We start from the raw sequence: 27,912 nt of genomic DNA, 5'->3' as shown, positions 1-27,912 counted from the left end.
TTTATGTTGGAATCCGAACCACATTTTTGCCTTGGTATTAACGAATTGGTCTAATTATCAGGATAGTACTGCGGATAGTCGTAGTACTCACTAGTGCGGACGTTAATCCACACCAGGGAGTATCACATCCACAGTGCATGCCTATAAATATCCACAATATGTGACCTCCTAGTAGCTGGATTACAGGACGACGCCACCGTCCCAGTCCTGACAAGACTGAGCTCAATCTCTTCAACACTCATGTCTGAGTCTTTTAGTGAAAAAACTGATGATTACCTAAAGAATAGCATTTAAAGCTTTTTATTTGGAAATAGGACAAAGAATGAAGCATACCAATTGTGTGCCTCCGATCCACTTGGTGCTGTTTGAGTACAAACATAAGCCGTGTTCACCAGGAGTATGTGAAGTGAAGGAAATTCTCCCCTCATAACTGTAGACCTGTGAGAATAAAACAATTATTTTACAACAAAAGATCATTACACCCATACAATTTTGCATTGTAGTTCTGAAGGTTTATTCACACAAACAAATTCTATTTTCATCACTCTGTATAAAACATAAAACAAAAAAACAATTAGCTTATTTATCTGCAAGCCTCATCCTTTTATAAAATAAAAACCTAACAGAAATATTTAAACAAGGTTATTAAACAAACATTAGACACCCCTATTGATAAAATTATTTAGGCCCAACTTTTTAACACTAGTAAATTTATTGGCCTTAAATATTTTTACAAAAGTTAAATAAAACCCACAAATCAATTAATAATAAAAAAACTAAATCTTCTGACTGTAAGATGGAGGAAGAGAGGGGGTGATATCGTGTTCGTCAGTGGTGTGTGTTGGTGGCACGATAGCACCAGTGGGTTTCTGTCAGGTTCTATCACAGCTATCACAGATCTGTCTATCACAGATATATTTAGGTTTTTTAATAAATCAAGATTTGAATATATTGTGTGAGTAATCACTAATCAGGCATGTATTTCATGTAGGCCTATTTTATTTTATGTACATAACTATATTTTATTTTCAAACAAAACATTAATTCATACGAGGGTTGCTATTTAAGTTTCTAGCCTATTAAAGGAAACACAATCATATATAAATAAAATCAGTTTTATTGTTTTTCAAAATATTCCCCATTAAGACTTGTACATTTTTTCATGCATATAAACCAGTTTCCAAAGCACTTTTTCCATTCTGAACTTGGTAGCTCCAAAACAAGCAATTTGAATGCTTCGACAGCTTCTTTGGGTGTCAACAATCATTGTCCTCGTAGTTTGTTTTTGATAGTTGGGAATAAAAGTAGTCATTAGGGGCCAAATCAGGGCTGTATGGGAGTGACATTAATTCAACTTTTTGACTAGTCAAAATGCCAATTTTGGAGCCGCCGTGTGGGAGCTGGTGTTTGTTGTCATAAGGGTGAAGGATGATTCGCTCTTCTTTGATTTTTTCAGATTTCTTAAAAAACTTGTGGCAAACAAATGGATGTGTACTACGTTGTATTGATAGTCAAAGGTACTACTCAGAATTTACTATCTTTCGATTCCTCTAATGCCACTGTAGCCACATGCCCAGCAATACCGAAGAAACAGGCAACCATCTATTTCAATGTGCTCTTTTCATGAACTACTTTGGTTGGATTAGGTTCATCTTGAAAGACCCACACAGTGGATTGCTGTTTGCTTTTGGGATCATATGCATATATCCACGATTCATCATCTGTGCAGATGTTGCATACAGCCTTTGAAGCACCTCCTGCAAATCTTTTCTTGAGCATTGCCTTACTGTTACACCAATTGACTCGAGCCTCCTTTTGAGCAATTGTCAGGTTATGATCCATTTAGAACAAATCTTTTTACGCCCAAGTGATCGTGTAATATTTTATTAATACTAGTCATACTAATGCCTCACGGTATGTCACTCGACGACCTTGCATTATCAGTTCCTGCACAGCATCGATGTTTTCTTGCACAAGACCAATTTTGGAAATTGTATGACCTTCACGCTGTTTGTCCTGGAGCGAACATCCACCACGATTAAACTCATTATTAGTACCAGTTTTTCACGGTGCTGAAAGAAGGCGCAAATTCAAAGCATATAAGGCACTAAGTTCATCGGCGCACCCTTGATCCTCGTAATAATCCACGACGAAAGATGTGAAAAATAATTGCACGGTAATGTTCACGTGTTAATTGAATTTTTCACCGTGTAGATAAACTTTTAAAATCACTGTAAAAACACTAATAGTGACAGATTACAATAAGTCATGTTTGAGGTTATGTTCAACAATGCAAGGTTTCCGCCGGAAACATTAGCTGGCGCCTAGCACTAATCAGTGTTGCCAAGGCCAGAAACTTAAATAGCAACCATCGTATGTTAGGACAACCATCCTGAGATTTGAGGCAGGAAGTCATGCATTGAGTAGTTTAATAGCCACACATTCAGATATAATAAAGTTGTACAGTAGGCCTAGCTTTAAGAGTGTTAATCACCCCTCTAAAAAAGGGCAAAACGTGTCTTTTTATTTAGCTGCTTCTGATACGATTTGTCAAGACTGAATAACGTCGGCCGAAACAGCCAAATAATAAACCATGTTTTGACTTAAAGCGTGTGGCTGTTGCGTACTACTAGCCGTTAGCAAAATGTCCAGCTGTTGTTTACGTCTTGTCATTGACAATGACACACTCCAGCCCCTTCTTTCTAGTCATCGATTGGCATGTTTGTATGTAATCAAATTAAATGCCCTTTAATGTAATTGTGATCAAGGTCTAAAAGTATAATCCACCTGAATCACAACATTTTCGAGACCTAGACAATCATGCAAAACACTATTTAAAGAACTAAAATGATTAACTTTACCAATGAAAATTATAATCATAATTACTTGACTAGGAAGAGATGATTTACAATTGCCGATTCACAGGCCTACTGCACTTGAAAATTTTCCACAGTATTTGGGGAAAAAATGTATAGTAAATTTCCATGACAAATCAAAGCTGTTAAACAATAGACAAATTCAAAAATAGGGTATATTACAATGTAATAATAACTCTTTTATAAATGATGTGTTGACTTAATTTTAGTAATTTTATGTGGTCTTTTTAGTCTTAGTCTTAGTTTTGTTTTTATTTTTAGTACCGTACTGTACTTTATGACAATTGGTATGTCAGCTTTGCTGAATTTTTTAATGTAACGTAATGTGAAAATAAAGGATTAATTAGCCTATTGACTATTGAAGGTGGAGGATTAACATGTAACAATGCACCAACAGAATATTTATAAGAATGGGAAATAATGTACGTATGAAGTTTGGGCATATAAAGGCTACAGATAAATGTGATTGGCCATAGTTGTTTTGTTAGGCTGAAACGCTCTGGTTTACTCTCAAAGACAAAAAACATTCTAAATAGGAAGTGCAGTAATTCCAGTGATATAAGATCGCTATGTGTGGCTCGATGTCCAAAGGTAGAGAAGTTTGCCCCTATGCGGAGTCGCGTCTCTAGTACTTTCCGTCTCTAGTAGTCACATATTTACGATGTTTTCAGAATGGCGAGCAAAATGACCCGGCTCTATTTACCTGTCCACACAGCCTTCCCCAAGGCCATACCCCCAAAATACAACTACCCTACTGGTGATGAATCAAAGTCTCCCCTCATATCAAACCAACACCTTGATATACCCAGCCAGACAAGTCTCTTGAGACTTAATTTCATGTCTTTGTTTTTTTTTTCATAGGCTAGGCCTAATTAATTTATATTTTAAATATGATGGATAGGATTTATATTTGCCTTACCTCTAATGATTTGAATCAAACTTACCCTAGACAGTATGACTTTTGCATCAGGATCTTTTACTTCAACATGCATTCCGATCCCGGGGCTTGAAGGCATGAACCCTCCACTACGAGGATCATACAGCTCAACTTTGTAGTTAACTAAAAAAGGTTTGTTCAATAGTTTATTGTAGTTCTTTCCAATTACAGTAATTTGAAAATAGATCAATTAAAGTTATGCCCCTAAAATATTCATCTGTAAACTAAACACTTCTTTGTCTGTTATTGCCCCTTTTGGAGCCCCGGGGCTCGGGCCCCCCTGCCAGCCCTCTAGCCGGCCCTGGTATAGGCGTATGTGGTTGTATCGGGAGGAGGCTGAGTAGGACTCATGTCCACAAATCAAACTCCAAATGACCAAGTGTTTAGGACGATAGCTAGATTTCTTCGATAGTCAACAACCTTTTAGTCTTGAAATATCACATCCAACATTGAACGCCCAGAGTTAGCCTACACTAAAAAATACCCCCTCACAGCAAACCTGCAGACTAAGCATATTTCCATTTGCCTGAATTGATTTGAAATTAAATCTATTTAAATAATATTACCGGTAACTAAGGTTTAAATAGTAGGCCTAGCCTATCTAGGTTTGGTGCTATATAAATAAAAATTAAAATCATTATGATATTAAGCTATTATCGAACCGGATAAAAATCTATACATTTCGATATATATCGTTATTCATTCGATAGTATATCATAGGTTCTCTGCGGAAGTGTACCCATAAATAAATTCATAGGCCATATAACATTTTGAACGGTTGGCGTTTTTGGCCTCTGGAGATATCAAAATGAAAAAGAAAATCTGCCCCGGGCCTAGGTCTTACCGTGCCACCATGGTCGGATTTCCCAATAGGCCCTGGCCTATGGGTGCAAGCCCCCAGGGGGCGCATGGCGAAGGAGAAAAAGTTTTTTTTATGTCTACAAATACAAATAAATAGCCATAACTTAACTTAATTTACGGACTCATTTTTAGCGAATTTCCCATATAGGGAATAAGCTATTACCGTAGTACTCATGGTAAGACCTGGACGCGGGACCGATTTTTTTTTCGTTTTGAGGTCCCTAGAGGCCAAAAACACCATCCGTTCAAATTCATATATATATATATATATTTATATATTTATATATTTATATATTTATATATTTATATATATATATAATATATATGTGTCCGTCAGCACGATAACTCGAGCAAAAATGATCCGATTTTGATGAAATTTGGTACAAACGTGTAAACCTACGTTTATTCGAACGAGTTCGCGATCCAGCATGATCGGACCATGGGAACGGGTGTTTACGGGGGGTTTTATGGGGTAAAAATAGGTTTTTCCCATTTTTGACCCAAAAAACATAAAATTTAGCAATTTATTTCCAAACCATTTTGTAGAGCTTCAAAAAACAAATAATTTAGTATATTGAAGCGTTATTATGCGCCTAATGGTTACGGAGAAAATTCCAAAAAATTGTAAATTTAAAATTCCCATGTTATTCTTATGGAGAATGAGTAAACTGTTGTAGTTTGCTTGTTTATGAACATATTTTGATCAAATTTGGAAAATGTTTTTATTTCTTACTAACTATTAACATTTTACAAAAACAGTTTTACCCTCCCTGATGCAGCAAACCTAAGTACTTGTTAAACTAATTCTATTTAAATCGGGAATAAATGTTATATTTTTAAGTAGACATTTCAGTGTAAATCCAATCAGTCAAATGGAAATTCGCTTAGTCTGCAGGTTTGCTGCGGCGGGGGTATTTAAATAATCTGGCTATTAAAGCATTCTAATTTTTAAGTTTATTGCAAGAAATAATTGTTGGTAAAATTAAACAATGTTTCAACATTAGCATCAACTTCTTTACAACATGGTCTTAAACACGGGAAAAGGCTGTAGGTTTGTTGGCGGTACGCATCGTATTGCCACTGCCACTGCCAGTTGGCTCAGCGCTACTGCTCAGAGGGGTAGGCGCTCATGCGCGTGTCAATGTTTGGTAACCAATGTTAAGACACTGTTACCACCCTCACCTCGCAAAACAAAAGTTACCAACCAATCATTTGATTTGCTTACAACAACCTGCAGGATCAAGTTAAAATGTATCATTCAATAAACTATGACTTCCTCTTTGAATTTAGGCTAACAAAAAAATCTGAGTTTGCAATAGGTTAAAAAAATGCAATACCTACTCTCCAAAGCACCATTTATATTGCTTTGTTTCGCCTTGCGAATATAATTTACTTTAAATTCCATGTTGATGGCCTCCGGATTACTATATATGACTAATAATAATTATGAGTAATATATAATTTAGATGCAGTATCAGACTTACCAACACAAGTAGACTTCTAATCACATGTAAAATATAAAAAAAAGGTTTTTCATGTCTAGTTCATGGCAGTGACACTGGGTGCTAGTGATGACGAAATTTTGTTGATTTTGTTTAAGGGTTAATTCTATGATTTGTGTTTTATTTTCTTGTAATAAAACCAGGGGACAAGCTATTGTTTATTATTATATCGTTTTATTTGGTTAAACGAGGTTTTAAATAACTGGAATAAAAAGAATTGTCTTCAGCTGATCCATAAGGATAGCAAATCTACATAGGGAGTTTGTTTAATCTATGGTATCATGTAGTGTAGTGGCTTCAAATTTCAGGCCCAAAAACTTAAACTCCGTACAGGAGTTACAGGAGTTTAAGTTTTTGGGCCTAAAATTTGAAGCCACTATGGCACCAGCAAAGGCCTTGCTTTGCTGCAGGAATGTTCTGCTGGTTAGATTGATTTGTTTCAGTCCCACAAACGCGAGCTCTCTAGGCTACTTATTTCATAAACTTACTAAAAGTGTTGATGGCATTCGTTAGGGCCAGAACCAAGTAAATTATTCAAAAAACTAGCAATAATACTACATTGTTGAGTGGTGTTTAAGCAATTATGGTATAGGTCTGGTATAGTTTTTAACAAAGGTAGTAAGAAAGTAACTTCAACTAGACTAGGGGGCAGCAAAATTATTGATATGGTGCCAAAATGCTAAATCCGGCTAACTTAGGGTACAGTTTCTTAACTGGGTATTTGTTAACTTTAGGGGCTTCTAACAAATTTCAAAAAAAATATTTTTTTTCATTATTTGGCCTATTTTAAATAATTATTACATTTGGCACTTTTGGGGCAAACGCCTATTTCACCCTGAAAATCGCGTTTGAAAATGGCAAAAAGTTCTAAAAATCTATTTTTCTGTAGGCTACTTTCAATGTGTTTTTACTATTATTTAGGACATTTTAAACACCCCCTGGCACTTTTTCGTCAACTACTGTTTTTGCCCAGAAAATCAGGTTCCCGTTTGAAAAATCATAAAAACTGCAAAGTGCCAAAAAATGCCCGGCCCAATCCTCTGCCAAACTAAATATAAGTTAACTAGCTGTTTGCCCGTTCTACGTACGGGAATCTTGTAGTAAGTTGATACCTTATATTCAGAACAGGAGTTGGTTTGCATATTTAGTGTGCATTTTTCCATATATGCTGCCAAAACTACTACTGTATAGGAATACATATAAACTTTCGCGAATACAATATCTGACAGTTTCAAAGCCAAAACGAATCCTTCGCAATTAAATGTCACCCGATCGTGTTAGTCCATATTTTTTATCTAATGATAAAAGGACTTGCTTTTTAGATATATGAGGCACCATAGTTATTATAATCTCGTACTTAGTTTTATTTTTTTTTAAGTTTTTGAAAATCAAAGTTATTTCCCATTAATAGCATTATTTGTAATTAACTTTAAATGTTAACATATTAATGACAGTTTGAAGAAACCACCTTTATCCAAACAAAGGTTTCTTATAAAATATTACGTAATCTCTAATCGATAATCGATACTTATATCTAGCAAACATTTGGAGGAAATGTGACAAAAAACTCACAAATCTGGGGTTTTGGACGTTTGTAGTTTTACTTCCTAAGTAGAAAAAATGTACCGATATCGTTGTCGAAATGTAAGTAAGTAGAAACAAAAAATGACACTTTGGAAAAGCGAGTTTAGCTACATCTGTAAGTTAAACCTCTGTTACGATCACAGTGAAATCAGAAAGTTCTTCCAAGATCGCAGCAACATCCACGATCACCCACTGCAGTTGTGATTTTTTACTTTGCACTTTACACAACTGTCCTTGAAGGGCCATAAATGAGTGCGGAAACCTTTTTGTAAGCATTAGTGACTGACGATTAAAAAAATGTAAGTTTCCCAGCACTAATACAACACTGATTCACGGTATTTTCCCCGGTTATAAAAACTCAAGAACACTCGTTGCACTTGCAATTAATTAAACAGGTTAAGTAAGGCACAACGTTTCTAATCTCACTTGGTTTGGATGTGCTAACAAAACTTGATCGGAAATGGTTGCGGTATTTGTAAACAACTTTTAATGTAAACATATCAGTGACAGCTAGAAGTGAGAACTAATCCAAACAGCTGATCGTTATTTCATAAAATGTAATAGGAAACATTGGGAGAAAATTTGACAAAAATCAAACAAAATTGGGTTTTTGATTGTTCGTTATTTTGTTTTCAAAGAAGCGAGGCCATGTTTTTATAGCCCAAGACACTCTCACCAATCCAGTAAATACAGAAAAATGATTAGAACCTTGATCGGTACTCTAGTCTTCTAGAAGTAGGCCGCGTAAAATGACAATTTGGCGTCACAGACGGAGTCACAGAATGGACAGACAAACAGACAAACAGATATACAGACAGAAATTGAGATAAGACTCGTTTCGGCTTTCTTAGGCTATGAAACGTAAAAATAACCAAAAACTGCATGATTCTAAGCAATGTACATACAAAACTGTAATTTTATTTATATAGATATCAATCAATCAATCAATAAATCTTTATTCAATACATACAACAAGTGTACATGAATGTGTCATCAACCTAAAACTACTTCACATGATTTCACCTACTTCCATACTTGCTTAGCCATACAGTTTTTTTGTTACAGTGTTCAAAACTTTCCAAACTATAAAATTCGCTATAAATTAAAAACCCCTTAAGTTTATTTTTGAATTTATTTACGCTACTTTCGTTTCTAATACTGCTGGGGAGGGAATGCATGAATTTGATTCCAATATAATTAGGACTCTCCTTAAATTTTTCTTTTTTATGTTTTTTAGTTATGAAGTTTAGTTTGTTTCTAGTGTTATAATTATGTACGTCTTTCTGTCTTTGAAGTTCTGATTCATGATTTTTAACATACATTATCGTCTTATAAATATAGAGACTGAAAACAGTAAAGAACTCTAATTCTTTAAAATGATTTTTACAGGATTCGTTTATATCGAGATTAAGGATACACCTAATGGCTTCTTTTTGTAAATGTAAAATTTTGTTTAAATTTAATTTACTTGTTCCTCCATAAATTTCTATATCGTAAGAAATATGTGAGTGAATAGTAGCAAAGTAAACCTTTCTTAAGATTTCTCTGTTGCATAATGGATATAAGCGTCTAATAGCAAAAATACTTGAGCTGATTTTATTACATAAGTTGTCAACATGTGAGGTCCAATTAAGTGTGCTATTTAAGGTTAGGCCTAAAAATTTAGTTTCATAAACAAAATTGTTAAACAGTTCTTTTCTAGATTTTTTAGATTCAAACTCAATGAACGTTGTTTTATTTTCATTTAGTAAAAGATTTTTTTCATTCAAGTAATCTTTAATTATTGTGAGTGAATCATTAGTTTTATTTATAAGAAGCTCCATATTCTTATCATGTATCGACATACTTATGTCATCTGCATACAAGCACAGAGTATTATTTTCTACATGTTCAAATAAATGTTTTGGCATCCCTCCCAAGTAGCACAAGAACAAGAATGGGCCCAACACTGATCCTTGTGGCACTGAGTATTTTACTGTCCTAACCTCAGATTTAATATGGTACATTTTATTCCCACTTAAATGAACAATGTTAACAAACTGTTGGCGTCCCTCCAGATAAGATTCAATCCAGCTTAACTCTTTGCCACCAATTCCATACATTTTAAGTTTATTTAGTAACTTTAAATGGTGCACGCTGTCAAATGCCTTGGACATATCCAAAAAGGCACCAATTACTTTGTTGTCCTCATCCAACTTTTCCAACACATTTTCAATATAAGATATAAGTGCTGTAGTGGTGGATTTGTTTTTTCTATAACCATGCTGCTCTTTATCTAATAAGTTATTAATTTCAAAATAATCCACTAGCTGAAAAAGAAAGCATTTTTCAAATAATTTTGAAAGAGCTGGTTGAATTGCCAATGGTCGATAGTTATTTGGATCTTTTTTGTCTCCTTTTTTATATACCGGGATAATTTTTGAAATTTTCAGCTTATCAGGATAAACACCTGTTATAAGTGAAGTATTAATGACGTGTAAAAGTGGCTTTAATAAAACAGATTTAGATTCTTTTATTATTCTAATCGGAATTTCATCATAACCTGATGACCATTTAGGTTTTAATTGGTCTATTATGGATATTAAAATTGGTTCATCAATTGTTTTGCACTTAAACTTAGTGTTTGAAGCAAAATTTTCAGAACTAGTTTGGGTTTTATTCAGATTTGGTAAAACATGATGTTCCACCATATCAGCAAAATTATTATTTAATATATTTGAAACAGCATATGGGTCCTCTATTTCGGCACCATTCTGCATTAGTATAACATTATTATGCACCTTATCTTTTTTACTTTTAGTTTCAGAGTTCACAATCTGCCAAACAGTTTTGTTAACATTGGTCGAGTTCCTAATTTTATTGTTAAAATGATTTTTTTTCTTAAGCTTTATAATTTTTCTATATCTTTTTTTACGTTCTTTAATACAATTCTTTAACTTAATGTTACTTCTATCATTCCTGTACAATTGGTGCTCTGCAATTAATTGACGGTGCTCATTGATAATTTCATCATCGATCCAGCTGTTATTTACATTACTCGTGACTATTTTAGTTTTTGGAAAATGTAAATCAAAATAATATTTAAGTGTGTTATAGAAGTAAGTAAATTTGTCATCAACATTACAGTTATAAAGCTTTGTCCAATCCTCCTTAGAGAGATCATGAATGAAGAGTTTAATGTTTTCAGGTTTAAATCTTCTTTCAAATTTATGTATTTTAGAATTTATATTGTTTTTACTTTTTAAATTTAAAATTTTGAAGAGTTGTCCATCATGGTCTGACAAAGCTGTGATTAAACTTTCTACTTTAAAACATTTGTCATCTATGTTGGTGATAAAATTATCAATAGCTGATTCATTATGTTCAGTAACTCTAGTTGGTATTTTAATAGTATATTGAAAACCATGCATTTGTATTATATTCACAAAACTTTTTTTCTTTTTGTCTTCCTTCAAAACATCAATATTAAAATCGCCCCCCAGTAGAATGTTACGGTTAATTTTATTAAAAATTCGCAACAGTTCATTTAATTTGTCTAGATAGATTTCAGCATTTTCAGATGGGGTTCTGTAAAGACCCACAACTAAAAATTTTTCCTTCCCAATTTTAATTTCAGTTATACAAGATTCAAATATTTTATCTTGATTAAGTGATGTCAAAGAATTAAATATAATCTAACCTAACCCAACCTAACCTGATTTAACCTAACCTAACCTTGGTTTAACAAAAAATCAGTCATTTTCGGCATATTGCTAACCTAAGCATGGGTTAGGTCGGGTTAGATTAGGTTAGATTATATTTAGTTTGGTAGAGGAGTGTAGTTACCAAACAAAATTTTATAAATAGGTAGATATAATCTAACCTAACCTAACATAACCTAACTTGACCTGATCTAAACTAACCTATAACCATACCTAACCCATGCTTAGGTTAGCAATATGCCAAAAGTGACTGATTTAAAGAAGAAAAATAACGCAAACTTTTAGCAATTTTTACAACTTTCAAACGTCATTTTCAGGGTGAAATAGGCGTTTGCCCCAAAAGTGCCAGGTGTAAAAAGTGTTCAAAATATTACAAATAATAAAAAAAAACACAATTTTTTCAAAATTCGTTAGAAGCCCCTAAAGTTATTGTCGTGAAACTGGCAATAGATCAGCAATAACTCCGCCCCCTTCTAGTACCGCCCCTCCGACTATCACTTGTCACAGTAAAACATCATGTACCTCAATCAGACTACATCATCACTAGGATGACATAAAGTAATCAGGGGTGGGAAATTTTTTTCTTCTAAACGCGGTCAAAATGTCGTTTGGCGGTACCCGCATAGCGTTGAGTATACTAGCTCTCTAATATATAGGCTATGTATAAAACTGCATAAATGAATTAATTCCTTGTTGTTTGTATATGTTAGTCACATAGTAAAACACAAGATATATATATCCTTATAAGGGCCACCCCGATCATAACTTACTATATAAGAAACATATTTAGGCAAAAAAATCAAAAATTAAACGATCAATTTTTCTGAACGCCAGCAATAGATTCATTTTAAGTGATTTTCTATCATGTGACCAATGTTGGGCTTCATAGCTCAGTTATGATAGATATGACCCATATGAAAGTATATACCTAGTCCTTATTTAGGCAATAAAATTCAAAATTAAACGATCATTTTTTTCTGAAATGGCCAGCAATAGATTCATTTATGTGATTTTCTATCATGTAACCAATGTTGGGCTTTATAGCACAGTTATGATCGATATGACCCATATGAAAGTAAGCTATATATGTCTAGTCCCTTACTATGTAAGGAACGCATTTAGGCAATAAAATCCAAAATTAAACAATCAATTTTTCTGAAATTGCCAGCAATAGATTCATTTTTAGTGATTTTCTATCATGTGATTAATGTTGGGCTTCATTGCTCAGTTATGATCAATATGGCGCATATGAGGTTATATAAACCTAGTCCTTTACTATATAAAGAACATATTTAGGCAATAAAATCCTAAATTGAATGATAAATCTTTCTGAAAAATGCCAGGTATAAGTTAGATTCATTTTAGGCAATTTTCTACCATTGGACCATCATTTCTATACAGGGTGGCCGTTAAGTCCTAGGACGACTTTATAAGTTTTAAACTACAAACGATATCACAACCACATTTGGTATACCGTTACTGGAAATTGTAAGCTACTTTTCTGTATACATGGTGGTCGGATATCACCTTTGGGGGACGGCCCGTCGGGGGTCAGAAGAAAATCTTTAATGACAGCCTATGTTGAGTTGTACATCATTTTAAAGGTCTACTTCAACTGAAAACAATGCCGCAAACTGCACTTCAAAAGGTTGATCCATAACTTCATAACTTAAAATGCTATGGAAACACCCATAGTAAACCTTCATCAGAACATCTAATTCCACCACATTTCTCAGTCTACGAGCCAGGCAGCAGACCACGGTCAGTCTCTCTATTATATTGTCAATATGGTCATTCCATCTCAAATTATCACAAATGTTAATGCCGAGATATTTAAAACTATCTTGAGGTTTGATATTAACTTGGTCCATTTTAATTAAAAGGCTGTAGTCTGGTTTGTTTCTGTTCTAAAAATGTAGAAATCCATTTTTTCCTTGATTTAATACCAACTTATTATTATGGCACCAATTAGCCACGCTATTTACACCGGACTGAGTCTTCTTAATTGATTCAGATGGATTTGAGTCGGACACCATATGACAGACGTCATCAGCATAAAGCCATACCTCACCCTGCTGCACAACCTCCGGTAGATCATTAACAAATAGTAAGAAAATAACAGGACCCAAGTTAGAACCCTGCGGAACGCCGGTATTCACATCATGTTGTATCTCTGACTTGTATCTTCTTATTACATGATCCTCACCAAGGTGTTTGACTACTACCACTTGTGACCTGTCCCTCAGAAATAACATGATCCAATCTAATGGTTGGTTCTTATTACCAAACCTTGACAATTTATTTTTTAGTAGGCTATATATGATTAATGCAATCAAAAGCTTTAGTCATGTCGTAAAACAAAGCAAACACATCTTCCATGCAATCAATCTTGTCATGAACTGAGGTCAATAAAGAGAATATAGCATCTGTAGTCGATTTTTTTCCGGAATCCAAATTGATTTTACAGTAAAATTTTGTTTTGGTAAGGTAAGGCAGTAGTCTATTTAGAAAGGCCACTTCAATTATTTTAGAAAAGACTGACTGAACCGCAACTGGTCTATAATTACTTATTACATCTTTCCCGTTCTTTTTGTGAATCGGGATTATTTTGGAAGTTTTGATTCTGTCCGGGAATTTCCCTTCCTTGAAAGATTTATTTATTATTGACATGAGGGGTTTAGCCACCAAGTGAGCACAAGACTTCACGATTATACATGGAATGTCATCTATACCAGAACTAGGTTTACTACATGTTGATTCAATAATCTCCAAGATTTCTTTCTCATCGATAGGCCAAAGACTCATCAAGTTGAAATTTGTCTCCTCCACCGTAACATCTTCCTGTGAAACATGTGAAAATGTTATGGCCACCACCTACAACATTAATAACCTCATAAAAGAATTTATTAAAAGTATTGGCAATCTTCACCGGATCATCAAGGGACCTATCACTTACTTTTATCCAGATATTTTCATTGACAAAAGTATCTTTAGTAAGGCTATGTACAACTCTCCATGATTCCTTACCAACATTCTTGGATATAATAATTTTATTGCCAAAATAATTCTTCTTACAAGAGCTAACCAATTGAGAATGCTGTTTCTTTGCTTCAATGTATCTCGCCTTTACCTCCGTGCTATCCGAGCGCCTAGTCATCCAGTAAAGATCAGTCAGTCTTGCACGAGATCCTCTCACCTCTTTGTTTTTCCAGTTTACATCACAATTACTATTTATTTTAATCAAATATTTAGGGACCCTATATACAGCAAAATAATAGGTAAAAGTATCATAAAAAAACATCAAATAAATCATCAGTGCCTCTACTATCACCGTCTAAAGGCCAACACTCGTGACTCAAATAATAATGAAATTCCTCCATTCCAGTTTTTAAAATTCTTGGTTTCTCAATCTTATATCCTAACATAACAGATCATCTCCCACACTAAATCAATGTGCAACCGGCTATGATCAGACATTGGAGTGACCATATTTATACAATTTATGAACTGAATATCATCGCTAACAAATATATAGTCTATTAAGGTAGCTGTGTTCTGTGTTACCCTAGTATTCTTCTTGACTGTATTAACTAATTTATGGGACATAATAACATCCATAAAGCATCTCCTATGCAAGGTATCTTCGTTGTTGTTGATATTGAAATCCCCGCAAATAATGATGGGAAGATTAAGATCCTTTATTTGATTTAAAATGTCTTCAAAAATCTCAATAAACTGATAGAAGTTAAGATCATATGGAGGTCTGTATGTAACAAGCAAAATAAACTTAAACTTATCGGAAGTAGTAATCACACAAGCACTACTTTCACAGACATCTTCAACCATGATATTTGTAATATTTTCATTTAGTGAGTAGGACTTTATATTAGTATTATCTTTTTTCAATATGGACACCCCTCCACCATTTCCATCCTATCTACATACACTGAATACTTTATTGTAACCATTTATTTTAAAAGATTGATTTTTTACATCATTTAACCATGTCTCGCAAAACATAAGATATCAGGAGAGCTATCATCTATTTCTACTTCAATCTCCTCAACCTTGTTAAAAATTGACCTTATATTTAAAAAACTAATTCTTAATGATGGACTACAGTATTCACATTATGTACAAAAGACTCCATCTCCATTTCTTGATGGATGTCTAAACCAAGTTTTTTTTAGACAAGCTTATGTCTGTTTGACTAGGCAAAGGCCTAGGCCTAACAGTTCTGTATGATCAATTCTGACACCAGACCAGTTTCTATTAGTTAGCCTAGATGGTACATATCTACATAGCAAAATTCCTTAAGGGGATTCATCTTCATTAAGTATTCCATTAAAATAATCAGAGCTGCAACCTACCTTGAAAGATGCATAACTGTCATACTTGGTTCTCAGTTTTTCACAAATCACCTCACATCCGTCTCCACATAGGCTCCTAACATGCAATTTTACTGATTCAGCATCAACTGTGGGTTTTAGTCTTGATATGAATAACCATGAATGCTTAGACGCTACTTCGAGTCCCTCACTAGGTTTCTGTTTCCCAAAAATAGGTTTATTCAACTTAGGCCTATTGTGTGATCCACTTTGAACCTTGCCTTTTCCATCTGTATTTCCCCGCTTATACTCTTCAGTGTTGCTATTACTACGTCTAGACCTTTTGCTTTGGTACACTTTCCATGTCTTGCTGTCACTTAAACTTGGATAATCCTCATCATAATTTGCACATAAATCATTGGGATTGTTAGTTTGAATTGGACTTTTGCTGTAATTTACACTGCCAGGACTAAGTTTGAAACTAAGATTTTCTTGTCTAGATTTGTCAGTTTCCCCCACTCTTGCTACAAGATTCTCATTTGTAGGTTTCTCAACCGTCATTGTATGATTGGAGTTATTTTTCATCTCACGATTGCCACTATGTAGGCCTATACCATTTGTACTCCTTTTACCATTTCCATTACTTGTCTTGTTTTTCTTATTAACTTCACTCAATTGAACTGAGTTTGTCATCTGCAACTTCTCAGCCCTAGTCTGTGAATTGATAGGCCTAGTCTTAACCAAACTTTCAACATTGTCAATTCGACAATTAGTCAAATCATTATCTTTAGCAAGTTTAGTAACCATTGTCAATAATTTACTTACTGAATCGTGCAGTAAAAATATACTCATCAATATCACCTGCCTTATTCACCAATTTATCAACTCTAATGGAGCATTCCTCACAATACCACTTGACATGCTTGGATACCATAGTAATACCGTTGTAATATCGTTATAGTAATATATAGTAATATCGTATATATAGTAGTTATATATAGTAATATCGTTGGGTGTTACTTTCGTGGCGGATCTTACCTTCGACAACCACATTGACGAATATGTAGCAGAGTAAACTGGCTTCTGGGATTTCTCTTTCGATCGACCCGTGGACTGAGCAACACTTGGGCGCTTAGGACTCTGTTCTGCTCTCTTGTTCGCCAGCTGCTCGAATATGCCTGCCCAGTTTGGTCTCCTCATTTAATCGGCCAGATAAGCCAGCTTGAGAGCATCCAGAGGAAGTTTTTGAGATTGGTTGGAGGTCGCCAGGGTCTACAGTATCAGGATGTGCCTGTGGATCAAATGCAAGAAAACCTAAATCTCCAGGATCTTCGGGCGAGGCGCTGTGCATCTGATATGGTCTTCCTCTCCTAGCTCGTAACCGGGTTGATTGATTGTCCTGCCTTGCTGTCTGAAGTGGACATTCGTGTTCCATCTGGTACAAGATCCCAGGACCTATTCGGAAGGAGGCACTATGCACGTGGATACCTGTACCATGGACCCCTTGCAAGGATGCTTCGGAATGGGAATGTCTTCTGTGCCACTTTCGACATCTTCACAGACAGCCAAAAAACAATCCGGAAGAGGGTACTGGCTGACTTCCACCGCTCATCATAGTTACCACCCAAAATTGCTCTTAAATTTTATTTGTTTCATACCAATGAATGTTTCTCTCTTCTTACAAATCTTGTTTTCTTTGTATTGTTGAAATTATATTTACTGTTATCGTTGAAATTCATATATTATTGTTATTTTAAAACTCATATATTTATTGTTATTGTTGAAACTCATTTATTTATTGTTTGTCGTTCATTTATTTTTTCACTTAGGCCTACTATTCTTATTTGTTGTTCTTGTTCATCGGTTGTTATTTAAAGTTCTGCTTTGTGTACGTCTATTTCGATACTGCTCAAATCAAATTGTATTTACTTACTGCATGTCATTGTCAAAAATTATTTTGTATGTTTATGTTTAAGTCAGATTAAGTCATCTATACAACATATTGTAAATTGGTTCTTGACCGTTGGAAGGTAAAATAAATAAATAAATAATAAATAAATACCATTATAAATGTCCAGATCAATTTTTATGCAATTTGGGTGATAGGCCTACCATTGTCCACAAAAACCTTCACAAAACAATCCACAACCATCTCCAGGTATAACTGATTCACAAACCGCACACGGTGCACATGACTAATCATTCTCGTTGATGACTGCACCTCTTTCGGGAGCGAGCTGGCGTAGTGGTTAGAGCGCGGGACTTCAGTCCCTGAGGTCCCGGGTTCGATCCCCACCAAGTCACCAATGGATTTTATCTAAGTGATAATGCCGCAACCCCTAGGTCTAGCCTGAAGTAATGAGAAAAACGATCCCAGGCTCGTGCCTAGCGTCCTAGGACAAAAAAAAACCACTTTCGGTCTCCGTTTCTTGCATCATAATGGTTTCGTTCTAGTTTTTTTTATTCTTCCGCTTTTCAGTTTTGCATTTTTTTGATTTGATTTCAATAGTTTTCCAACTACGCAATGACTAAAAATACTTTAATTCGTACTTTTTCCCTACCGCACATTAAGAAAAGTTTAGTCAATGCGCCATCTTGAATCCACTAATAGCCTACCTATGTAATTAACAAAGAGCCTATAAATAATAAAATCGAAATAAAATTGGTAGGGATTTAAGAAATGGCCAGCATAAGATTTATTTTATGTAATTTTTCTATCATTGGATCTCTTTCAAGCTAAGTTAGGCACTCCCTATGTTATAATCGAGGTGAGAGAGAGAGAGAGAGAAAAATTCTTTATTTACAACAATTATTTTGCAGCATTACATAAAGAAAATAAAAAATATCACATGGGTCACAATGACCTGTGCGTGATAGAGTCCTTATTTGGCTGCTTAAAATCAAAATAAAAGTTCACCACACTTCACATAATAAAATAAAAAACAAATCGAACAATATCTTAGTTAAATAAGCGTAACAATTAATTTACTATACAATTATAATTATAAAAAACTGCGAAACCTAAAAAACCATATACAAATGTAACTCAATAGTAGGGAGCTCATTGCTTGCATTAAATCCAATGCACAACTTTTTCCCTTCAATTCCCAATTTAACTGATTTAACTGAGGCGTGGATTCCTTCAAGTAAGAGTGCTGTATAAAGTAATATAGATAGTCCAGTTATCAGTTGGTTAAGTCTAAACGAGATATTCTGGGCTGATAAGCGACTCTGTATTGTCGAGGCCTATCTCCATCAGCCAATTAGCGATAACCCTCTTATATACACTCAGTGACACTCGCAGGTCCCTAATTTCTGGAGGAATATTACGCAGCAAGCAATTAGCAATGTAAAATGAATTTGTTAAATTGATTGATTTGAGAACTCTTGGGACCCGTAATCCAATCATCACTGAGTTTCTGGTATGATAATTATGAACTACGGGCGATGCGATGAGGTCTAAATGAATGTATGAATAAGCTAATAAATCTTTAACATATAGCTGCCTTATTGATAAAAACTTAGATTCGTTAAACAGATGATCAGTAGAATAACGTCTCGGTTTTCTTAAAGCAGCTTTAATTATTGATTTTTGAATTACGAACAAAGGTTCAATTACCGATGAATAAGCCCCTCCCCAAGCTATTAAACCATACTGCAGATGAGATTGAACGTATGCGTAATAAATTCTTTTAATTTCTTCATGTCTTAAAATTTGACCCAATTGGTGAAAAACCAAAATCATTTTTCTAAGTTTTGTTTTTAAAAAATTTATATGACTTTCCCATTTTAATTTAGAATCCATTATAATGCCCAGGTATTTATAATGCGACACAGTTTCAATAATTTGGCAGTTGCAATCGCTGCCTGCGGTGCCACATGAGTGCAAGGCTAGTCTGAGTTCGGCGGGCGGCTCGCTAGCGGGACGAAGTGCGATAGGTAAACATTTTGTTTTACTGACATTCATTGTTAAAATGTTTTCTGAGAACCATCTTTTTAAAATTTGTAATTCTGATGATGCAATATTAAAAACCTCTTCCCACGTACGTGCCCTAAAGATTACCGCTGTGTCATCTGCAAACAAGAATATTTCTCCAGAAATATCAATTTTATCTATGTTATTTATGTAAATTAAAAATAGTAAAGGCCCCATAGTAGAACCTTGAATAATTCCAAAATCTACATTCATTTGATCACTAATAACGTTATTAATTGATACTACTTGAGTTCTATTGCTTAAATAACTTTTAAACCATGCCAGGGCTAAACCCCTTAAACCCAAATATTCTAATTTTTTGAAAAGAATTTTCCTATCAATGGAATCAAACGCTTTAGCAAGATCTATGAATGCAATTAGTATTTTTTCATTTCTATTCACTGACTCGATTAAAGTTTTATTGATAAGAAATAGTGCATCAGTAGTATTTTTACCTTTTCTAAACCCAAACTGTTGGTCTGATAAAATTCCATGTTCATCCAGATAATTTTGAAGTTGAATTTTGACACATTTCTCTAACACTTTAGATAATACACTTAACAATGAGATTGGTCTATAATTATTTTTGTAATTTTTTTGCCCGGACTTATAAAGAGGAATTACCTTAGCTATTTTAAATTTGTTTGGAAAAATGCCTGAAGTAATACTCAAGTTAATAAGATGTTTGAGTGGTAGTAAAATGTCTTGCAGATGATTTTTTAATATTTTTTTTAATAAGGTGGCCCTTATAATGATATATATATATAGGCCTACCTTGTATTTTTCTATGTGACTAACATAATAGAAGCAGCAAGGCAATAATTTATTTTTGCAGTTTTACACATAGGCCTATATATTGGTTAGAGAGCCTATATATAGTTCTCTAACCAATATATAGGCCTATGTGTAAAACTGCATAAATGAATTATTGCCTTGCTGCTTATATATATATATATATCTGAGAGTATACAGAGAGTATTATACTCAACGCTGTGCAGGAACCGCCAAATGACATTTTGGCCGCGTTTAGAAGAAACAAATTTCCTGCCACTGATTATTTTGAGGTCATATCAACCTAGTTATGACGTTTTACTGTGACGTGTGATCGTCGGAGGGGCGGTATGAGATGGGGGCAGAATTATTGCTGATCTATTGCCAGTTTCACGACGATCCTAAAGGGTCAATCCATATCAAGTGGTCCAGAAATAAATTAATTCGTTGCTTCAAGATTTTTAATTTTTTTCATATTTTTATCCTTGAAAGTGTATGTTATTAGAAGTACAAAAATACATTTATTTTATTTTTATTTTATTTTTCTACTGTATGGCGGCCATTTTTTTTTACTCAAACGGCCGTTTTCAGCGATTTCAGAGCTCTGCGTAAAATTTAATATCTCTGGTTCTACTAATCCTAGAACATTAAAATAAAAACCAATCTCTTCAGAAATATCTGAACTTTAATATGGTAATATATTGATGCACTTAAAACTAAATATATAGGTCTAATTACCTGTTTAAAGTTTAACGCAACAATGTTACGAATACTGATTTTAAACAATTTATTTTTATATAAAGGCAATTGACTATGTGTTTGTTATTTTTTTATCTGATAGTTATAGGTGTGTACTCCAAATTCTCAAAGTTTCAAGCTGTGGACTTGCATAAGGTTTTAAATAAAAATTGTCAAAATCTTAAAATTTCAAAAGTTTGATGCTTAATATTTTTGTTGGGCATGAAAATAAAAATTTCAAATTTGGCTCAGATATAGTACTAAGTAAGAGTATTATGCTGTAATAATTTTACTTTGTGGACTCAACTGGTTTTAAAGTTATGAAACATTGAAAAGTACTAAATAAGCATTATAGTCGTAATAGTGTAGGAAGCATAATGTTATATTATAACTCACTATCAATGTATTTTTAACACTGTTATTTTAATCATATATTTTAAGCATTCTGATGTTTTAAAACACTCTTTGTTTTCTGCCACAGGTACAAATCTGTGAGAGGATTGTGTTCAGGGAATTGGTAGACGTCTATTGAGTCGAAATTTAAGTTCAAATTTAATTTTTTTGCTAATTTGTTGCTGTCTACATAAAAGTATTGAATACCTTTAAGGGTTTGTTTTAACAAAAGTTAAACATATCCTTATCATTCAAAATTTGGTTGTCTATGGTACATTACTAATTACATTCACTAATTAGTGAATTTGCTCTTGGTAGTGCCTCCCTACACCATTGCAGGAATTTTTTCCTTGCGCAGTAGCAAAAAATGCCTCGCAGCTGGTATTGTAGTACCTGTGACTGAATATTTCTGTAAGAAATCATTTTATGATACTGTATAGCCACAGCCACCTTTAACTCCAGGCCGCATAGAGTTTGCAACGTCGCAAGTAGGGTTGTTTAGTGCCAGACGTCCCATAAGATAACATGTCAGACATGTATAAGATATGTATAAGACATGTAAAAGATAACATGTACAGTATTATTAATTCAAATTTAGATTTATGAACATATACAAAAAGGATTGAAAATAAAACACATAGCATTGAAAACCAATACAATATTAATATAAAATCCATTTCTATACGGTACATTTAAAGTGGAGTCAATATTTTCCGACGGTGTAGGAGGCACTACAAAGAGCGATGTCACTAATAGAGTCTAAAATGTACCATAGACAACCAAATTTTGAATTCTAAGGATATGTTTAACTTTTGTTAAAACAAGCCCTTAAAGGAATTCAATACTTTTATGTAGACAGCAAAGAATTAGCAAAAAAATTAAATTAGAACTTCAATTACGACTCAAAGGACGTCTACCAATTCCCTGAACACAATCCTCTCACAGATTTGTACCTGTGGCAGACAACAAAGATTGTTTTAAAACATCAAAATGCTTAAAATATATAATTAAAATATAACATTGTTAAAAAATACATTGATAGTGAGTTATAATAAATAATAAAATAGGCTAATATAACATTATGCTTCCTACGCTATTACGGCCATAATGCTTATTTAGTATTTTTCAGTGTTTCATAACTTTGAAACCAGTTGAGTCCACAAAATAAAATTCTTACAGCATAATACTCTTACTTAGTACTATATTTGAGCCAAATTTGAAATTTTTATTTTCATGCCCAACAAAAATATTGAGCATCAAACTTTTGAAATTTTGAAAATTTTAAGATTTTGACAATTTTTATATAAGCCCCTATGCAAGTCCACTACTTGAAACTGAGAATTTGGAGTACACACCTATAACCATCAGATAAAAAAATAACAAACACATAGTCAATTGCCTTTATATAAAAATAAATTGTTTAAAATCAGTATTTGTAACATCGTTGCGTTAAATTTAAACTGGTAATTAGACCTATATATTTAGTTTTAAGTGCATCAATATATTACCATATTAAAGTTCAGATCTTTCTGATGAGATTGGTTTTTATTTTAATGTTCTAGGAATAGTAGAACCAGAGATATTTAATTTTACGTAGAGCTCTGAAATCGCTGAAAACGGCCGTTCGAGTAACAAAAAAATGGCCGCCATACAGTAGAAAAATAAAATAAAAATAAAATAATTGTATTTTTGTACTTTCATATATACTTTCAAGGATAAAAATATGAAAAAAATTAAAAATCTTGAAGCAACCACCTCTGGACCACTTGAAATGGATTGACCCTAAAGTTAACAGGTTTAACTTACCCTTAACCCTTTGAGTGCCAACGTCCGGGGAACCGGACGTTTTTAAAACGAGCCAAAAGTGCCGACGTCCGGCCGACCGGACGTTTTTAAAACGAGCCAAAAGTGCCAACGTCCGGCTGACCGGACGTTTCGTAATGATCGAACAGTTGTCATAACAACCGAATGGATACTCGGATTCTTTTAACCCATATATTAACATTGAGTCGAAAGTTACTAGATGCGATACATCGATTTTCGTTGGTCGAAATATCGAAAATTCGATTTTTACGAAATTTTAACCTAAAAATCGCCAGATCGCGCTCGGCATTTTTAGCCCGACCTTCGGGAAAAATCATCGGCATTTTTTGAGCGTTACTTTTATTTCTCGCCTGGCACTCTAAGGGTTAACTGGGCTACACTAATATCAATTGAAAATATCAATTCGATTAGTAACTTAACTTATAAACTTAACTTACCTTCGTTTGATTTTTTTTATGAAACTTAACTTATAACCCAACCTATCCTGTTAACCAAACTAGCTGATAGTGAAATAAACAGATGTTACCACTCAAAGTGATATTTTCAATCAATATTAGCTAAGCTCAGTTAAGAAACTGTACCCCTAACTTATAGGTAAATTCGCTAGCCTAATAGACTAAAATCAGAAAATTGTGCTCATTTTTAAAGCTAACTTATATGTTAGTTTAATTTGTAACTTATAGGCCTTACTAGCCTAGCTAGTATTTACTTGACCAATGGTAGGCCTACTGACCATCGGAGCAATCGGTAACCCCTCAGAAAGGGCTAAACGTAAGCCTAAGCGTAATCGTAGGCTATAGCCTACTGTAGGGTGGGACTAATACCTGACCATCGGTGCATACGGGCGACTCCCTACTGGTTACTGGCTAAAACAAAAAATGTAAAAGTGGCACAGACCAAGTAGGCCTACCTATCCTTACCCAGAACAGTTGTTTCATCCGGAATTTCTTCAATGAAACATTTCCTTTCAGTCTCACCTATGTGAAAATACAAGGCAAGCGTCGATCTTAAAGTGAAAGTAAATAATACTAACAAAACAGATATCAGTGCACTTAAGTTATTCATATTTAAAAAATATTTTATAGAATCCTCATTCACTTGAAAGAGGTTAGCGTTATTTTTAAGATAGACAAGCAGAAATGTTTCTACTACACCCGGACCCCGTGTTTCTGTTTCAGTTAACACGAGCTTCAGTTCAGTTCAGTTCAGCACCAAACCAAATTTACTACAGACGTCAGACGATGCCAAGCCAATCCAATCCAAAAACTACTACACAGTGACAGTTAGTAGAGACAGTACACGTTAGCATTAGCACTCTCAGACTCAGCCCAGTGCTTCTTTAACAGATCTCCATCATGATCCGTAAATGGTAAACTATTTTACTTCAACCCAGTCCAAAGATAAATTTACACCAGTGAAAACGACCGTCTGACAGGGACGAAGAGCGTAAACCTCAAAATAATAATAAATTTCAAGTAGGAAACGTAAGAAGGTACACGTCAGAAGCATGATGTTTTGACTGGTGCCATAGAGGTGTAATTGGTAAATACAACATAGTATAAATAAATTGCTACCATAGATTAATATGATAGTACAGTTGTAGTACTCATTTATATTGTAAACTAGCAGTCATAACCGTGCTTCGGGAAGAGGACGCTAAAGAGAATAATCATTTTCCATAGATTTCCTGTAAGTAGATAAACTTTTAGTGATCCACTAAAAGTATTAACTGGCTGGTTTCCCAAACATCATTTTTTTGGGAAATAACCATACAAACACAATAGGATGTTTAGTTTGTTAACAAATAGGAAAAAAGAAAGTCAATAACTATGCACTTAAAAAATTAAATGCCTTATTCCCACAATAGGCCTATCAAAATTTATTTATAAATTAAAAACATAAACATGATTCTGTAAAAATCCTACTTTGACAGTTCTCATTTTGTATCACAGCTTTTTGTTGCTGCTTGGTTCAAATTAGCTGTGGTCATCAATTTAAACTATTAATTGTTTTTTCCTTCCACCATGCTATTAATAGTACTGCACCCTGTTGGTAAACCTTATAACTTGTTAATGTTATTTAATATCATAGAACTAACTTGTGTAGTTGAAACAGCTGACAGTTGACAATAGTTATTTGTGCAACAAGTGAGAAAAGTGAGCAATTGACTCACTCGAGAGAAATCCTTACTCACGAGCCCTAGGCGAGTGAGGAATGGTTTCTCGAGTGAGGCAATTGTGAACTCGAGTTGCACATTATACTTTTCCTACAGTTACCATAAAACAAATAAATTGGTGAAGAAATATAACCTATTTTTCCACAGAAGTGAACTTTTAATATAACATTTAATGTGAAGTGACAAATACAAGAGTACAAAAGCTGACCAGCTGATTTACAGCCAGTGCTGCCAACGTATTTCGCGCGCATACGACGTTGCCTACATGTTACGCGTTCACTATTTCGTGCCTTCACGTTGCAGATCTGGAGTGAGACAAAGTAATTAGAGTGAGACAATGTTAACATTGTCTCACTGATGAGCGAATTGGCCACTTTGCTTTCTCAAATCAGTGAGAGAACATGTACATTGTTAGGTAACTGTAGGAAAAATTCGTTTATTCCTTCTAAATATGATTACTCATAAGGTTAATATGGGAAACTCCAGAGCCACTGGGGCGGAGCCCGAAAGGACTTTATAGATAAGAATGCAATATGTTAATCGGAAATGTGAGCTATCATCACACCTAATTTCAGCCCAACCCGACCAGTATTTTTTGTGTTTACTTGTCACAAACATATGTCACAGCAGCCTCTCTTCTAGTCTTCGTAGCGGTTGGGAGCAGGAAGAACGAATATTAAAACAAGCGAATAGGGATCAGCTAACACTTTATTACTTAAAAAAATTAATCTTTAACAATTTCATCGATTACAAATAACACATTACAATTTACAAAACAAATCGCGACTAACCGAATAAAATACGAATTACAATAATGAATTTAAAAACGTACACGGATTTACAGAAGAAAGGAGTAAGAGTAAAAGAAAGGGGAGACCGCCCGCGCGGACCCTACCGACGTTCGCTACATTCCGGCACGATCTGAGGCTTCAGCATCGCCCAAGCGGAAGCGTCAGCGTGGTCACATGACCGTCATCGGCCAATCAGCACACGCTGAGCGCTCAGCCCATAATTTACTCGCCCGTCTGGTGCTGCAGCCAAACGATCACAACTGTCATTAATGAAACTAACTGAAGCGAGGAACCGAGTCTAGAAGTGTAACATTGTTTATCGCGGCACACGTGCATGCAGATTCAGCACATTCCAAGGCATATCCGGCCAAGCCACGACGTCTGGTTAGGATTATTGTAGGGTTACAAAGTAATGAAATGAATTGGAGTATGAGTTTCAAGGTTCACGTGGAGACTTATATGAAGTTAAATAAAATTCAATATTGCTAAATACGGTTGACACATCAACCTAGCAAATATTCGGTGATAGCCAGAGGGCCAGGTTTAGGGAGTAAGGCCAATCAGCTTAAGCTCAGAGTTAACAAATTACAACAAAATGAGGCAAATATGCCAGGCCGTCACACTCCCCCCACCTCAAGTTCATGCCGTCCTCGGCATGCAGTCTGCCCTTCCAACTGGGCCCTCTGCCGCAGCTTCAATCTACTGAAGTACATTGTACAAATTCTGTCGACGTAGCTTTCTCTGTCTCCAAGTTATGTCAAGATTTGGAAAGGTTTTTGGAAGGTATCTGTCATGTGGCTTGGGCGGATTTAAATTTTATCTATTCCCAAAAGTTTAAACCCCCCTCGAATTTTGATAATACGTCTCTTACTCTTTTCTTCGAATACAATAACAAAAGTTACTAAACAATTTTCCAACACATTACGATTAATAGTCCTTCCGAATTTACAAAGATTACTTAAGTAAATTACTACAAAAAAACTTAACTACATGGTCCACTTGACCATCAATCAGAACAATAACGATAACCAAAAAAAAACACTTACTGCACTAAATACAAAACAAAACTAAATACAAAACAAAACACCCGGAGTGTTTGTGTGTGTACACAAAATTACCGTATTAAACAAAAAGAATCCACAGTAAAAATTTGCAAGATACAACAACATAAAAGGTAATATAACTTAATAAAACTTAACCCCTCATACTAAGTTTTAACAAAAAAACATTTCACGCAAATTCATTATGTCTCATTAAATTTATGTCTCTACATTAAACAACCTAACGCCTATTAATCCCAACGGTGATACAACATGTATCCCTAACACCTAACATACACCTAAAATGTATCCTTATCAAACACTTAACCCCAGCACACAGCATCAGTAAATCGAATTGGATTAATGCCCAATTCACAAATAAAAAAAATAAATTAACAACAACAACAAAAAATT

The 27,912-nt window shown here is 34.4% G+C and overlaps 1 protein-coding gene across 1 annotated transcript in view; it reads right to left on the bottom strand.

Moving 5' to 3' along the window:
• The window catches only part of LOC128983957 (transmembrane emp24 domain-containing protein eca-like), a 31,915-nt gene that overhangs the window by 2,642 nt on the left and 1,361 nt on the right, over positions 1-27,912 (bottom strand). Inside the window, exons 2-4 of the mRNA XM_054403236.1 lie at positions 24,412-24,693; positions 3,821-3,936; positions 334-438 (exon numbers count right to left, since the gene is read on the bottom strand). Of these exons, the coding sequence (XP_054259211.1) occupies positions 334-438; positions 3,821-3,936; positions 24,412-24,693 (503 nt within the window). The remainder of the gene's footprint in view (positions 1-333; positions 439-3,820; positions 3,937-24,411; positions 24,694-27,912) is intronic.

Source organism: Macrosteles quadrilineatus, unplaced genomic scaffold (genome assembly GCF_028750875.1).
Source record: "Macrosteles quadrilineatus isolate MER2022 unplaced genomic scaffold, UCM_ALF_1.0 Scaffold_2__2_contigs__length_208266976, whole genome shotgun sequence".
Classification (NCBI taxonomy): Eukaryota; Metazoa; Arthropoda; class Insecta; order Hemiptera; family Cicadellidae; genus Macrosteles; species Macrosteles quadrilineatus.
This window is presented reverse-complemented; position numbering and strand designations above follow the sequence as displayed.